Genomic DNA, 16449 nt, shown 5'->3' with positions numbered 1-16449 from the left:
TTTTTTTAATGTGTATTTACTTTTGAGACAATGCGAGAGACAGAGTGCAAGCAGGGGAGGGGCAGACAGAGGGAGACACAGAAGCTATCAGCCCAGAGCCTGACGCGGGGCTTGAACTCACGAACCATGAGATCATGACCTGAGCCGAAGTCAGAAGCTTAACCGACTGAGCCACTCAGGCGCCCCTCAAAATAGCTTATTTTAGAGTTAGTGTAAGTTAAAGCGAAATATATAATAAAATGTGTGTAAGTAATTGAATGTAAGATAAGCTATTTGAGAATGGTATAAAGGGCTGTCTTTTTATTTTTCATTTAGAAGTAGTTGTCCTCTAATAAAGTCAGTAGAGAAATTTGGTACAGATCAGCTTCTTAGGTAAAAAGAGGAAAACTAAGAATTGAACTTTCAGAAACACTTTATTTCCCTCAATCTACCCTCACCCCCCTTAATTCACCACAACTACATACTTCCTGATGTTTAAAAAGACAAGTCTATGGTATGAAACAGAAAATATACTTTTCAAGATTGTTACATTATATAATATAAGCTCTGGTATGGTAGCTTCCATTTAAGCACATGACTTCTCTCAGAGATTGATTCCCAACATAATTTGTTTTCCATTGCTTTTGTCAGAACATAGCTTTCCAAGTAAGAGCAACACAAGTGCTTCTATCCTGACTAGAACTGTCCAGTACAGACGGTAAACACCTATGCACAATTCTATAAATTAGAAACATGTCTCCAGCTAGTGGTTTCAGCTAAATTAGCTCCTTTGTGCATTCTCCTTAATATGAAACATTCTAAGTAATTGTAGGATTTAAGGAACTAGGGTGTTTGCCAACTATGCATGAAATACTTACTTCTCTCTCTTTAGAGTAATAGAATGCCAATTCTGAATCCATGCATATTTAAATAAATTTTGAGCATTTGCCAATTCCCATACAACGTTCTGAATGCATTGTTTCCTTTGGTGATACTTCGTTATAAAATTGATCATGTTGAAATGTTTGAATTATGTCTCTGCAGTGCTTAGTTTAACATGCTTAGTCTTTCATTACTGTATTTAAACCTCTCTCGGTATGAGAATCTCATTCAGGGCACTGTGCAGAGTGGGTGTCATCCTGACAATTGGTTTGGGAGGACCACACACCGTGCATAATGACATATGCACAAAACCCAGAAGCTGAAGGAGACATTTCTTTAAGATTACTTTTTGATTCTTTCATACTTTTCATTAAAATGTTTTCCTACTAAAGAAGAGATAGGGGAAAGATATACATTCTTCTTTTCCATACTTGGGAGGATAGTCCATTTACATATTTATGAAAGTGTCTCACAAAGAAGCATGCTGTGCAATTCTCTGTCTCATTTGTAGTTTTCCTATTTGTATCATAACATTGTTATTCAGGTTGGGGTACAGTTTTACTTTCTGAAATGAAAACACCATACTGCTTTGTTTTCTTTCTGTTTTCTAGAACTTAGATACTTAGTTTCCTTGAGATGTTTCACAATAACTTCTTCCTTTCCCTTTTTATTTTACAGCTTTGAAGAAAGACGACACCACCTTTGATGAGGTAGGTTAAATTTCTTTATCTTATGTTGGATGTATTTAATTACTTCTGGGTATACTTAATAGGTGCCAACTTCACACTTAAGAAGCAGAAAAAATGCCTTAAAAAAAGAAGCGATGACATCTCTATAGTTGTATTATTTTTCAGCTTTAATTATTTGAATGAATTTTGGTGGCAGTCAACAGAAATATGTCTTTTTAAATTAGCAAAAATACCCCCAGGCCTTTGTGTTATTGACCCCTTAATGGTGGTAGTGCTGGAGAAGCCCATTGTGAGGTACGTGCTTAGGGCAAGTCTGGAGTTGTTGGTAAGTTGGGCACCCCAGCTCCCCGCAGCCCTGCACTGAATCAGGATGTGATGCGACGTTGATGCCACTTATTGTCTATCAGATTCCCAAAGGAGGGGCTGACTTTCCTGTTCTAGTTTTCCTATCCTTTGTATATCAGATCTGTCTTTACCTACTTGCTACAAAGTAGCAAAAAAGTCTGTTCCAAGAGGGCAGAGGGTCCATATGTAATTAATAGCATTTTGAACATGATTTTTAAATTGTACTCTTTCCTGAGTTTTTTGTGGTATCAGTGGGAATCACCAGACAGACAATGTGTTTACAAAATATTCTCAGGAGTGCTATAGAGTGAAGTGTTTCATTGTCACCATCCAAAGCCACAGTAATTGACATGTATTGTAAATTGGGCTGTGTGTGTGTGTGTGTGTGTGTGTGTGTGCGCGCGTGCGCGTGCGTGTGTGTGTGTGTGTGTGTAGTGAGTTTATATATGAACACAAAAGTATATACACAGTGTGCTTATCCTTCAGCCTAATGAAGCATGGATTAGTTTGGTTGTGGTTGTTTGATTTAACAGTTGCAGTTTCTCTGAAATAAGCTACCTGTTCTCTCACTGCTTTACTGCTTCAGAGAAGTGAGGACATTTGTGCTTGTGGAAATCCCTTTGGCCATGTGGTTGGCTGTGGTGCAGGGCAGGACCACTCAGGGAGAACCTGCTCCAGATTGGGATTTCTGGATGGGGCCAGTGACATTTGGCTCTCATGGTCTGCCTCTTTGTCTGTTGCACCTGTTCCTTTTTTCCTGGGTCCCAGATCTACAAAGCCACGTGTCCCTGGACTACAAAACAACTTCTCCTTCCAGCATTTCTGAAACATCCTGTAAAGCTTAGTTATTCTAGACCTAAAGCAATAGAGGAATATTTTCTTCCCCATCTATAGTTGGTAATAATGATGTTCTCCTCTAAACCTGTATTTCTGGAATTTCTGCAGTGTTACTGAGATGTTTTTAGGAGAGTATATTTTCTTCTTAGAAGAAATCAATTGGTGAATATTTGGTACTTTTTCTGTCTTTGTAAAGAAATGTCTCCCCTCTAATTATGGAGGTAATGTAAGCTTACGTAAAAGAGAAAAAATAAGGAAAAGGAGAAAAATCTCCCAATCCTATTACCTAGCTACAACCACTGTTGAATGTTCTTGCTTCTTTCCCTATGTTTAGAAACAAAAAAAACATAAGCCATTTATTATATGCTGCCTTTTTCTTTTAACCCAAAATGTAGTAGTTTCCCATGTTGTTACAGATGACTCCTAATCATTATTAGGAATTTGAAAAACCTCCTGTTTAGTTTAAATGCCATTGTTAATGATTGTTATTTTGTCATGTGGCTGTGAGATTAGCTTTCCAAAAAATCTGAGGCTGGAACCTAGATGAAAGTTAAGGAAGGATGTGTATATGAAGCTGGTTACTACCCACCCTCCTTTACCTGGAAACCTTTGCACAAAGGTCTGGATTTTGTAATATGGGGCAAAATTTTCTCTAGCTTTTACAAAGTGTTTTCCTTCCTCTGTACAAGAGATTGGTAAAACAAAAACAAAAACAAAAACAAACTCAAGTTAGTAAATCACAGAATGGTACACCTGGAGGAGATGTTGGAAATCATGGGGCCAACTTCATCATTTCACTGATGAAGAAATTGAGGTCCAGAGGGGCCCAGGAGTTTCCAGTTAATTACGGGAAGTGCCAGGGTCAGGCTCCTGGGAGATGGTAGTAGTAAAGGCATGCCTGGGTGTAAACCCTAACTCAGCTACCTTTTCAGGGGCAATTGACCTACTTTTTCCAAGTCTCTTATAAGTTAGAGATGTTTATCTCCCTCCTAAGATTGTTGCGAAGATTAAATAAGCTAAGTATATGAAGGTTACAGAAGAGTGATGGGCACATAGTAAATGTCTCATAGTTGGTATTCCCATTGCCCTTGTCTTCGTTGTCATCATCATCCTTCTCTTCACCTATGCTCTCACCATGACATCACCTTCTGTATTTGGAAGGGCTACAAGGAGGAAAGAAAGATTTAGTTTGAAATTAAGAATTGGGGCTATGAGGAGAGTTATTTTCAGATATTCCTCTACCATACCATATGAGACTTCGTGTGATGATTTGCATATTAAAACTGTGAAACCCACCATTTTTTTTTGTTTGAAACTCACCAGTTTTTAGATTCCTTGAGAGGATGACTACATTCAGCTTTGTAATCCCTCGTGTGTCTTGCACATGGTAAAACATTCAGTAAATACCTGTTGAATGTGAGTAAATATATATTGTCAATAAGTAGAGAGAATGTTGAACTGAGTGTCAGACAATGTGGATTCTCCTTTGCCAATTTCTAGCCATTCAGTTTTCTCATTTGTAAAGCCAGTCCGAGAGGATCATCTTCAAGTTGCTTTTTATCTTTAAATTTTTTTAAACCTTTATTCATTTTTGAGAGACACACAGAAAGAGAGGGAGAGAGAAAGAGAGCGAGCGCAAGCGGGGATGGGGCAGAGAGAAAAGGAGACACAGAATTTGAAGCAGGCTCCAGGCTCTGAGCTGTCAGCGCAGGGCCTGATGCAGGGCTCAAACCCATAAGCTGAGATCTTGACCTGACCTGAAGACGGTCGCTTAACTGACTGAGCCACCCAAGCATCCCATAGGGGGAGGGAGAATCTATTTTATTTTATTTTTTAATGTTCTTTATTTTTTATATTTGGGGGAGAGAGAGAGAGAGAGAGAGCAAGCTCGAGGAGGGGAGGGGCAGAGAGAGAAGGAGACACAGAATCTGAAGCAGGCGCCAGGCTCCAAGCTGTCCTCACAGAGCCATACACAGGGCTTGAACTGTGAGATTGTGACCTGAGCAGAAGTCAGACACTTAACCAACTGAGCCACCCAGGCACCCTATCTATCTTTAAATGTAAAATAAAATCCTACCTAACAGTCAACATGCACTTACAGTTTTACTAAGATCCCAGAAAAGGACACTGCATTTGTGATTTAACACGCAAGAAGTCACCAAGTTCTATGATCATCCTCAGATTACAGTGTTAGAAGTTTTCTTGAACTCACTTTTCTTTGGCAGTTGGAGGACTTCTGTGTTGGAATTTAGTTAAGATTCGAGTCTTGAAACCTGGGTACTGAATCAGCTTCTTAGATATGCATCAAGGTGTGGCATCTCTCTTCCCACTCAGTATTTATGAGGCAGAGGACTCCTTACCTCAAGGAGTGGCCTCCTCCAGAGTGCCTGGAGCTGGACTTTAGTTGCTATTCCCTGATTCCTAGAGGATTTCTATAGGGTGTGTGTAAATGTTTGACCTTGAACAGAGGAGAAAAAGAGATGTGGACCTATTTGAAAGACTTACTATTCTTTCATTCTTCAATAGGCTGAAGTGCCATGACTGTGGATTTTTATAAGCAGCTTGGAATTATATTCATGAATAGTGTGCTATTGCTTGTTGTAGAGAGAGAATGAGACACTTTGGAAGTTAAGTATTCAGGGATGTTTACACTAGGCAACTTTGTTCGAATAGGAAATTTTGTTGAAGCCCATCCTATTTGGAGAGAGGACGATCATTTCGCTCTTCGTTCATATCGTATCTGGGCGCTGATTAAAATATGAAGCGTTTTTGTTCTCTAAGTTTAATCTATACTTTTGATGGGTGGACTAACCATTTATAAGGATATCCTTATATCCTTGTATAAAGTTGCAGAACTTTCCAAATTCTTTCTCACCTTTTTGTCCCCAGTAGATGTCTTAGGCCATGTCTCCTGAGTGGCCTCATTTTCCCTGTGCCATAATATACTATGACTTCAGGGAAGTTTTGAATCTTATTTTTTTAAATTAGTAATTTGTTTCAAAATGATACCTAAAATATGAACAGTCAGAAAATACAGTTAATCTCTCCCAGTGTAAAAGTACTATGTATAAAGCCTTTTGAACTGTGGAAGTAAAAAGTTCTAAGTGAGTATAAATATGTGTGTTTAGAAAGGGTTGGAAATGTCTAAAGCCACAGCAATCATGAATTGTTCTTGTGTTTAAATTAAAAAGGTTAAATTGTGTAGTTTTAGTTATGCTTCATGCCTCTGTTATTTTAGCTCAGATGAGTTGCCAGAACAAAGTGTTGAGTATGCTTGGCTCTTTACTAAGAAATACAAAAATTCGAGTGGTTGAAATAAACCTTGGAAATGCAAAGAGGTTTGTTTGTTTGTTTATCGTATATAATCCAGATAATTAAGCACTTTTTTTGTATTGGGGGGGGAATTGGTCATTTACGAGCTTTTTAATTTTCTGTGCTCTGGTCATTTGTTCCCTGTTTGCAAAGTAGAAGGGGCTGCCAACACATATTTTTGCATTTTACAGCTATTTTAATTTTTGTATCCTAAGGAAATGTGTACAAAGCATATAAAAGGTCTTAACATTTTTACATCTGATCTGTAACTTCCTCAGGTACATTTTTATAGGTAACTTGCTTCCTCTCTGCTTAATATAATAATTTTGTGAGATAGATGGGGGGTCATATGCATTGACCTCTGCTTCTAGGCCATGCCCCTCTTTGTTGTTTTGTATAAATATGTAACTGTAATACTGGAGATATAAACACAGCAGTGATTTTTCTGAGAACCAGATTCTAGGAGTCAAGTACAAATATGATTTGGGGATATTCCTGGTCATTATTTTTCCATGCATTGAGGGTGGTGGGAGCTGTTGCAGTTTTTTTCTCACCTAACTACCATCATGGTCTGAGGCCCCTGTGTCTGTGTGAATAATGTATACATTGTATACAGCTGTCTAGCTTCCGACTTCCCCGACTTCCTCATCTAAAATACTAAATCCCAGTAACTATCTTTCCCTGTGAGCTTCCTCACTCCTGCTGTACTCCTTTTATCTGTTCTTTGTGGGTTCCCTGTTTCCAGACCACCTGTTCTCTGCCCATCCCCCTCCTGTTTCCTTCTCTGTTCACTCACGGTACATCATTCCCTTGCCAGTATCCTCATTGGCCGTATCCCTTTGTGTTTTGCTTGTAATCTACTCCGCCAGACCTTGATTTTGACCTGGCATCTTTTCCCCCTCTGCCCACCGGCTGCCAAGAGCTGCTTGAGGAAACCACTCTGTAAATAAATTTATCGTCTCTGGCCTTAGCTGGAACCCAAGGCAACTGTGTACAGTCTTGCCCTGTGTGGCTGGCCTGTTTCCTGCTGAAACCTTTCCACTTCCCTCCATCCTTCTAGCTACCCTCCTCCACCCCTCCTTCCTTTCATAGATGACTTTCCACTCTGTGTTAGTTTGCTGGAGTTGTTGTAGAAAAGTCCCACAGACTGGGTGGCTCAAACAACAGAAATGTATTGTCTCACAGTTCTGAAGACCAGAAGTCTGTAATCAAAGTGTGGGCAAGGTTGGCTCCTTCCGAAGGATGTGAGGGAAGGAAACGTTCCAGGCCTCTCCTCTTAGCTTTTCTCCCTGTGTGTCTTCACATCACTTTCCCTTAATGAGGGTGTGTTTTTCCAACTTTTCCCTTTTAACAAGGACATTGGTTGTATTGAGTTAGGGGCCCACCCCACTCCAGTATGACCTCGTCTTAATTTAACTAATTACATCCGCACTGACTCTGTTTCCAAATAAGATCACATTTGGAGGTTGGGGGCGAGGGGTATGGTTAAGAATTTTTGGTGTACACAATCTAAAACTCATAACACCCTCCAACTTCCTACAACACTTAATGCTGTTAGGCGTCAGCACCTTGCCTGCACATGTACCTTCACTTGCTCCAATTTTATTTCCTTTTTTCCAATTTCAGAGGAGGATGTGTCTTTTCTCCTGTTCTAGGCTAATTCCTCCTCCTTTCCTCTTCACTCCTTTCCCTGCTTTCACTCCAAAATCTGTGTAATTGATTCTGTATTTCCTTATCTACTTATTCTTTCTTATTGTGTCTCTTCTTTCTTACAGGTGTTTCACCCTAGGCTCTGAGCACAGTTAAGTGTTCCCCGTCTCTTCTGTGCTAATGGAAGCCCTCTGTCCACTGTGATCATTTATTCATGCCCTCCTCGAGCAGTATGTCTGTTCCTGCTCTTTCCTTTTGGCTACTCCCTTATATACTCCCATGAGTGTGGCCGAGCCCGCTTTCTGTTCTGAACCCAGATATGCAGCTGCCCATTTGATGTTCCTGCCTCTTTATCTTGTAGTCATCTCAGTCTCGGCACATACCAAGTACTCCTCAGCCTGTGCCTTTTCTCTTTGTTATCTTAGTGATTTTCCAAGGCAGAAGCAACCTGACACTGTCCTGAGCTTCGCCCCAAGCACCACATCCTGGCATTGGCTTGGTCCTCGTTGCCTCCTGCCATTTCCCTTCCCACTGCTGAGGCAGGCTCACACTTCAGCTTCATCCTCTCTTGCCTGGACGTATGGTCATCTTCTTACTGGCTTCCCTGCCTACAGTTGCCTCCCGTTCCCACAGAGTGACAGATCTGAAATGCTTTTCTCTTGCTTAATACTTTAAAGGCTCCCTGTTAGCTGCAGGTTCAAGTCCAGACTCTTAACTTGGCCTTCAAGTCCTTCCATGATCTATCTCTTGCCCACCTTTCCATCCTCATCAGTCATCTCTGATTTTCATGCCTTCATTATCACCAGCTGACACCGTATCAGTTCAGGACTTTATCACTTTTACCTTTTTTATCCCAATAACCTCTTAATTGGTCTCACTGTTCCATCTCTCACTCTTCTGCTCCAGCCTTCCTCACATGTCTTTCTTGTTGTGATGTTTCCTTATTCAAAGATTTGTACAGGAAACAATTGTTGATGTCTGTTTTATTAGGCTCTGAATATGCTCCGACCCTGACTCTTAATCTCATCAGTCTCAGGGAATTTAATCCCACTGACAAGCACATCTTGACTGGCTCCTATCATCTCGCAGTGTTGGGTCTGGGCACAAATTCAACTTCACTCTCTTTATAGTAAGATTTTATGTTACAGTATATCCTGTTTTCTTTTCACCATGGTCATGTCTGACATCCCTGGATGTCCCATGCAAGAAGTCTAGAAATATACAGACTATTCTCGGATTGTGCCAGTAATCTGGTACGTAGTAGTTTTTCAAATGCAACGTTTGAAAAAGAGCCATCTGAAAAAGAACCTCACTTCCTCCTTTATTCTGTCATTGGAATTTAGTTGAGATTTCTGGGTTCTTAAAACTTTCTGTGCTTTAGTTTTTCCTTTCTATAAATGTTTGATCACATTTACTGTCTCCCTAATTATGGCACACATAATTACAATAATTTTGTCTAGTCTGAGACAGTGGCTAGAGTGTCTGGGTAGTGCTGTAAAAATTCAGAGAGGAAGTACATGTCACAAAATGTAAAATGTATGACATTTGGGAGAATTAGTCACTTCCACATTCTTAATCCCCAGAAGACAGAATGTTACAGGAGTTGAAAGCATGAGTAGGGTTTCTCTTGGGCACTGTGCACCCTGATGGCAGGGCCCGTTAACCAGTAGCAAGTCTCTCCTTTAAGGGTGGTTGGTGTTTCCTTGTGGGGTGTGCTTTGATTTGCATGTTTGAATTCTTTTGTAAAGAGCCGACTTTTGGTGTAGGGAGTTTTTTTAATTTTTTTTTTTTAAGTACAACCTAGGTACTTACGATATTCTTCAAGAACAAAATGGGCCCAGCTACAGGGAATATGTTATACCATTTTCCTTCTGACTTAAATTTGAACCGCTGATTTATTTATTTATTTATTTATTTTTTAATGTTTATTTATTTCTGAGACAGAGAGAGACAGAGCATGAATGGAGGAGGGGCAGAGAGAGAGGGAGACACAGAATCAGAAGCAGGCTCCAGGCTCTGAGCTGTCAGCACAGAGCCCGACGTGGGGCTCAAACTCACAAACCGTGAGATCATGACCTGAGCCGAAGTCAGTCACTCAACCGACTGAGCCACCCAGGTGCCCCTGAACCGCTGATTTATAATCTACAAATCCTTAAATGGCTTGGTTGCATTTCAGACGGCCTCTTACTTTAGGCACCATAATGTTAATTGAAATGAGCTAAACCAAAGGGTCAGGGCTTTCGGAGGACTGGAATCATAGTCTGTACTTGATCTGGAGTGTGCTGACCTTTATATCAATGTGACAGACATACCTTTCTAAGTAATCCTTTTCTGAGAGATACATTCTTTGAATTTTTTTAATAGTCTAAAACACAATTAACTCTTCTTATTCTCTGTGTCATAAAATTTACAAAAGGCATAATTACAAAAAATTGGAACCAGCAAATTGCTGTCCATTTTGCCAGCTTTATTCCTCCAGGATGCATCAGTGTCAGGTTTCTTGAAGGAGCTCTCTCACTATGTAAAGATAATAATTGAAGGATTATTCAGTTTTTCCTTTGAATCTATTTTATTTTTAGTATATAAAGTTGGTTCTGGTTATTCTTTCAAAATATTATTTAGTTTTTAAATTTTTTTCTCTCTTTTTTCTTTTCTTTTTTCCCCTCTCTCCCTTCTTTCTTCCCTCCTCCCCCTCCCACCCCTTTCTTTCTTTTCTTTGTTTTAAGCATATGAGTCTGGGGATTTTCTTTAAATTTTTTTTCTTATGATCTAAAAATATGGCAGTAGTCTGTACTGCAATGTCTGGGGCAACATTATGTGCTTAATTTTTAAGTGATGTGATTAGTAGTTTTTTGTGTAAGTCTTTCTGAATAGCTACTCTAAATTCTAAATTTCATGATATTAAATGTTATAGGCATGGGTAAGGAGTGTGTAGACAAAACATTTTTAAGGCTTTTATGACTAATGTAGAAAAATTTATTTTAGCATGTAATTGTATACTCAGACTAAATTATGTCAGATAGAGTACTTATTTGACTTTTCACTGATACACATTTTTCTAAGCTGGCAAGTCAGACTCATGAGTATTAAAAGAGACTTGGAATTGAAGAGAGTCTTGGAGTCTTGGAGTGACCAATTCCATGTACTTATTTGTGTTTTCTCAATCTTAGGATACTCTTCATGTGAGATGTCTGTAAAGTGTAATGTCTAAAAGGTATCTTCATATTCAGTGTCTGGGAATTAGCATTCTACTCTAAGTGACCTCAAACATATTATAATTCTGTGTTCTTATCAGCTGAAATGTTGAAGTAAGCAGTTTCCTTTAAAAAAAAAATAGAGAGCAGATTGATGTCATCCTCTCTCTCTCTCTTTTTTTTTTTTTTTTTTTTTTTTTTTGGTATATACCAGGAATTCAGCATATTCTAGAGTTTGTCCATGGGAATGTGCCATGGCACCCATCACATTTGTCTCGGTGGATACAAATTAGTCTGTTCCTCTGGACTGTTATATGCCTTAAAGCTGAGTTATGACTATGACTTAGTTACTTCAGAGCCTTATTTGTTCTATTTTAAAGGATTTTTCAAAAAAGGAGATTGTACTAGCTCTATAAAACAGTGACGAGTGTGGATGGTGAGTTTCTAAAAGCTTCCTAAAGATTTCAGTGCACTTTCCCTACCCAAATCACATGCTTTGAGACAACTGCTGCTGCAGTTAGCCAGGGTTATTTTTTGAGAGTATGTCATATCCCACAGATGTGTTCAGATGACGAAAATGATTGAGAGCCACTTTTCTGAAATATCTATTATTGAACTATTAGAATGGAGTTGAAGATGGACACTGGTATAGTCACATGCAGTCTGATTTTTTTTTTTAAGAGCTCTTGATTTCAGGTCCTGCATCCTGATTTTTGGCTCAGAAAATACAGTCTTGGTTCTAAATTGTGTATTTTTTTTTATATTTCAATATTCTAGATATTCTAGCTAAAATAAGACTAAGATAGGGATCAAGCTTTTTTTTTTTTTTTTTTTAACAAGGAAGGGGCTAGGTAGACATTATCCTACAACAGAAAAATGAATAAGAAGTTAGTTTTTTTTCAATTTTAATAAAAATTTCATTAATTAAAAAAGAAATAAGAGATAAGATTGATGAGATAAAATTGAGTGTTAGTAGTAGTCATTCAAGGCATGAATTACATCTTTTGTGTTGTAGGTGTTCATTTATTTAAACCTTCTTTAGTTGTGTAGTTCTCTTTACATTGTCTTCAAATGAAATGATGGAGAATGATCTGCAGTACTTGATTCTCTACTCTTAAAAGAGCGACTATTTAATTTTATAAATGAGCATCCTTGGGTCATTAGATATTGGGGTTCAGGTGTGCCAGAGGCTTGGTAACATATGGCCTGTCCCCTGATGCCCTAATTGAGCTCAGAACTTTCCCCAAGAGGTTTGGATTACTTTATCTAAATGATGTGCTGCATGTGCAACAAAAAGGTGCTTTAGTCACAAAAGGAAGAAATAAACAAGTATATACTTTGCAAGATATGCTGGTTTGCTTTTAAATTAATTTCTCTGCAGTTATTAGAAGGTAAAAATCTTGAAACTCATATTAATGACATTATTTGGATGACCACAATTTTGGGTGATTCGCTTTTAATAGATACATTACCTTTATTTTCCTTATATTTTCTTATATATACATTTCCTTGCATTTGAATAGTTTTTTTTTAGGCGATATAATATGGCATATTGAACTCAACTTAGATTTTTTTTTCAGGTTCAGAATTTTTACTTCTTATCACAGTTACATATTTTCCACTGAATAATTTTAATACTTTGCTATTAAGAAAATGACCATACTCATTGCAGACAATTTTATATATTGTATATATTCATATATATTTATATATTTATATATCTTAAATATTAAAAGCATAAAATAAAACTTACAGTGTTCAGTGAAAACAACCATTGCATATAGAATATGATCTCTGCTTTGTGAAACATATGTATTCCTGTATGGGGGAAACATCTGAAAAAAGAAAATGTAACAAAAAGGTAATTTGGAAATAGAGGTTTATTGAAGTTGTGACTTGCTCAAAGCCCCTCAGCTATACAGGAGTTTAATCCGTGATTGCAACCCAGTCTGTCTTACTCTAGCATGTGCTTAGCATTTTACTGGGTTGCTTCCCAGGAGAAGGGAGAAACAACACACAGGCACTATGGGTGTGGTATGTGGTATATAGATGGGGATAGGACCCAAAGTTCTTACAAAGAAGCAACTGATGTTTGGTAGTAATTCTAGTAGATGAATTATTTTCCTAATAAGGAATAAAAACAAGTAAACTTAAAAGATTCCTGCAGTAGATCTGTGTCATTTTTGAACCAAGTTACACTTATTTTGGAAACTGAGGTCCGGGAAGATTAAATAGGTTGCTGAAGAGAAATATGGTTAGTGTGAGATCAAGAAGGTCTCTTGTCTGAATTATTCACTGCATTTTGCTTTCAGTTTCAAGGTTATGTTGAAACTCTGCTTGTATTTCCATTTTTATCTGGATTTGGGTGGGGATTGAATGGAATTATTTGAGTTATAAACTTGATCATTCTGGTAGTAATAGTTTAATACAGATTTCCAGCTAGACACTGGGGCTCTGCACACAGTTTTAGGCTATGGAAGAGTCATGATTGGATGAGGTACCATGGATCACCAGCCTACCTACAGATTGTTCTAGCTGGGAGATATGATGAGCTCAATGCTGGCATGTGTTTTAACTGGCACATTCAGAAAACAGTGTTAGATCTTCCAGTGGGTATAAAATTGCCTCTTTGACCAGGGCAAGTAGTTAATATTAAACAGAAAATGTCAGATAATAAACCCAATTCTTTTTTCCAAATCCCGACCATATATATGCTTGTGCATGTGAAGCAACTCTCGCTTCATTTTTATTTCATATTGTAACAGCCAAAGTCTTTGTGAAGATTGAAGACAGCAGAAAAAGGCAGATATTTTTGATATTTACATCGTAGCCGGAGAAGGAAAGATTTTAAGTGGGCATAGAGAGAGAGACATTGAATACTTTGAATTCCTTTTTATTGGTAACCTGAGAGCTGAGAACAGAAACAGACCAGTTTTTTCTGTCTGTTTTTTCCTATACTTCTAACATCACTGGGGTTTCTTCTTTCCTTTTTTTTCTCCCTGAGACTGCTTGGTCTTGGTGGGGACAGTTAGCTCCATCTTGTCTGAAGCAAATAGTTCAGCCACCAGCCACCATGCTTCTTTTGCCCTGAACCCTTTGGCAGCCAGGGCAGAGGGTCCAGGTTGTCGATGACCTTTTGGCCGCTTGCGCCATCTTTCCCAACTGGGACAGGCACAGTTCTTTTTCTGGTTCATGACTGGTGGATGCGGGCAAGGGAAGAAGAAGAGCAAAGCAGCAGGCAGGCAGGAGATGCTGATGTTGGATAGTGATTGGCCCCAGTTCTACAATTACCAGTATTATGACCCCCGCTGCATTTCGTGGACTAGTTCTGGCACATATATTGTTTCATTTACACTGTCTTTTTTTTTTTTTTTTTTTTTTTTTTTTTTTTTACCGCTGGTAGAATAAGGAAGACTTGAGGGCAGAAACATATAGAGTAATTTTAGATTCTTCTCTGGTACACATTGGGCTCAGAAGTAGGAGAGTTTGTGCCTTTTTAGTGTTTTCTTTTTCTTTTTGATGAGAAGGATCAGGGAAGTGAAAATATCAAGAGAGCAGAATCAGTTTGCCAGTCACCAAGCTCATTAAAGTTAATATTTACTTTAAAAATGAATGTATTTGCCAGCCCTTCCTGCTATTTGTTTGGGGAGCATTTAACTTACATGGGAGAGCCTGTGTCTAGTTTCCACTTCCATTTGGGCATTTTGTCTCTGAGGCCAGTGGCAGGTATGATATGCTGCTGATCTCGGTCATAACACCTGTTTTGTTTGTTTGTTTGTTTTACTTCAAATTACATTTATTTTGAGAGTAAAGGAAGGTAAAAAAAATGAAGTTGTCAGTTTTTTTTCCTGTTTCTCTGTGTTTACTGCTCAATTTTGTTAAACTTACTTTCAGTAACTCAGCTGACACATTGGAGATTTATGAAAACTGGAAATTTGATTGAAATGTAGCCTTGAAACTCAAAGATTACATTTACTTTTTTATTTTTATTGTTCTTAATTATAATACTGTTATATTTTTACATATAAAATAACATCTGGTCATTAATGAAAAGATAAAAAAATACAGATCATATAAAAAATTGAAAATTTCGAAAAATTAAATTTCAATTTATTTTTTAAAAAGTTAAAAAAAGTTTACTTGTTTTGAAGAGAGAGAGACCACATGATCAGGGGAGGCACAGAGAGAGAGAGAATCCCAAGCAACCCCCACACTGTCAGTGCAGAGCCTGACACAGGGCTCAAGCCCACAAACTGTGAGACCATGACCTGAGCCAAAATCAAGAGTCGGTTGCTTAACTGACTGAGCCATCCAGGCACCCTGAAAAATTTTATATTTATTAAAAAATCTTCTTTGCAATACTTTTAACAGAATATCCTTTTCAGTTTACATTTTTATTTCTATGTAGGAACATGGTTTGTCCCACTACTGTCCAAGTTTTTTCTTTTTTAAATAAAGATCTTTTCATAAAGTACATTATAGTTTTCTTAATCTTTGTGCCTTGATTTTTTTGTCATTCATGTTATTTCTAGACCTCTCTTAAAAATAAATTGCTAATTAAGAATGAGAATAAATTTTTTTTGTTCTTGTTCCTGTAGAATTTTATGTATTTCTTTTCTGTTTTGCTATTTTACTAAGCTCTGTTGGTTCCAGTATTTTTCAGGGGTTTCCTTTGGGTTTTCTAGGTATGTAATCATGTCATCTGCAAACGATTTTTTAATCTCTTCCTTTCTTCTATTAGTTCTTTTCTCCTGATGCTTGTAAGTTTCTAAATGAAAGCTGTTATTTTTCTTTAGGTCTCAGATGAGTGTTTTTCAACATAAAAAATTTTAATGAACGTAAAATATTGATTTTTTCAACTTCTCTAGACATTTAATAACCAAAGGGTAGAGTAAGTTTTGTTGCTGAGTTTTTAAAGCAGTCTGTGTCAGAGAGAACTGATGATTAGGTTTAATTGCTTGAAGGTTGTTTTGAGGAATGTTTAAATTTATATGGTTTTAAAAAAGAGATACTGTATGCCTCTTTAGTATCTTTTTGACGTGCCTTTTCTCTTAAAAGTCTGTATATTAAATATTTCTGTGGTGAAACCCACAGGTGTGTCCTGCAAGATGGTGCAATTAGTGCATGGTATTCTTATCTAGTCAGAAACCTGAAAAATGTTTATGAACTTGTAGTGGGACATCTACCACTATTTCGAGGATCAGTGAGGATCACCTGTTTGGAGATGAGTCACAGGAACACACAAACACTGATTCAGTGTTTGGTGGACCGGGTGTTTTTCTTCAAGAGTTCATTTATTTTTGAGTGATTAACTGATTGGTGCTGGCTGTCTGTGGTTGTGCTCTGTGTCTTCTACCAGGCTGTGAACCCACGCCTTTCCACCCTGCACTCCCCCTGAGGGTGGTGAGTAGGAATCACAGGAGGAGCTTTGGGCTCTTGCTCCGCCATCTTCCAGCTGGGTTGTCCCCTTCCCCCTACAGACAATCTAGGCGCCTCCTTTTCCTTCACTGTACAAGGATCATAATCTCTACCTGGTGGGGTTATTGTGAAGTTTAATCAAA

General features: G+C 38.1%; 1 protein-coding gene across 6 annotated transcripts in view; it reads left to right on the top strand.

Annotated features, from left to right (window-relative positions):
• The window catches only part of CDK14 (cyclin dependent kinase 14), a 633696-nt gene that overhangs the window by 33169 nt on the left and 584078 nt on the right, over nt 1-16449 (top strand). For all 6 annotated transcript variants that reach the window (XR_009260494.1, XM_058725143.1, XM_058725146.1 and 3 more), the window contains exon 2: nt 1540-1571. Coding sequence is in view for 4 of the 6 variants with exons in the window: in XM_058725143.1 (XP_058581126.1) it covers nt 1540-1571 (32 nt within the window). In the remaining 2 variants the exon portion in view is untranslated. The remainder of the gene's footprint in view (nt 1-1539; nt 1572-16449) is intronic.

This window comes from Neofelis nebulosa, chromosome 4 (assembly GCF_028018385.1).
Source record: "Neofelis nebulosa isolate mNeoNeb1 chromosome 4, mNeoNeb1.pri, whole genome shotgun sequence".
Lineage (NCBI taxonomy): Eukaryota > Metazoa > Chordata > Mammalia > Carnivora > Felidae > Neofelis > Neofelis nebulosa.
The sequence above is the reverse complement of the archived record's forward strand: the minus strand, read 5'-3'. Positions and strand labels throughout refer to the sequence as shown.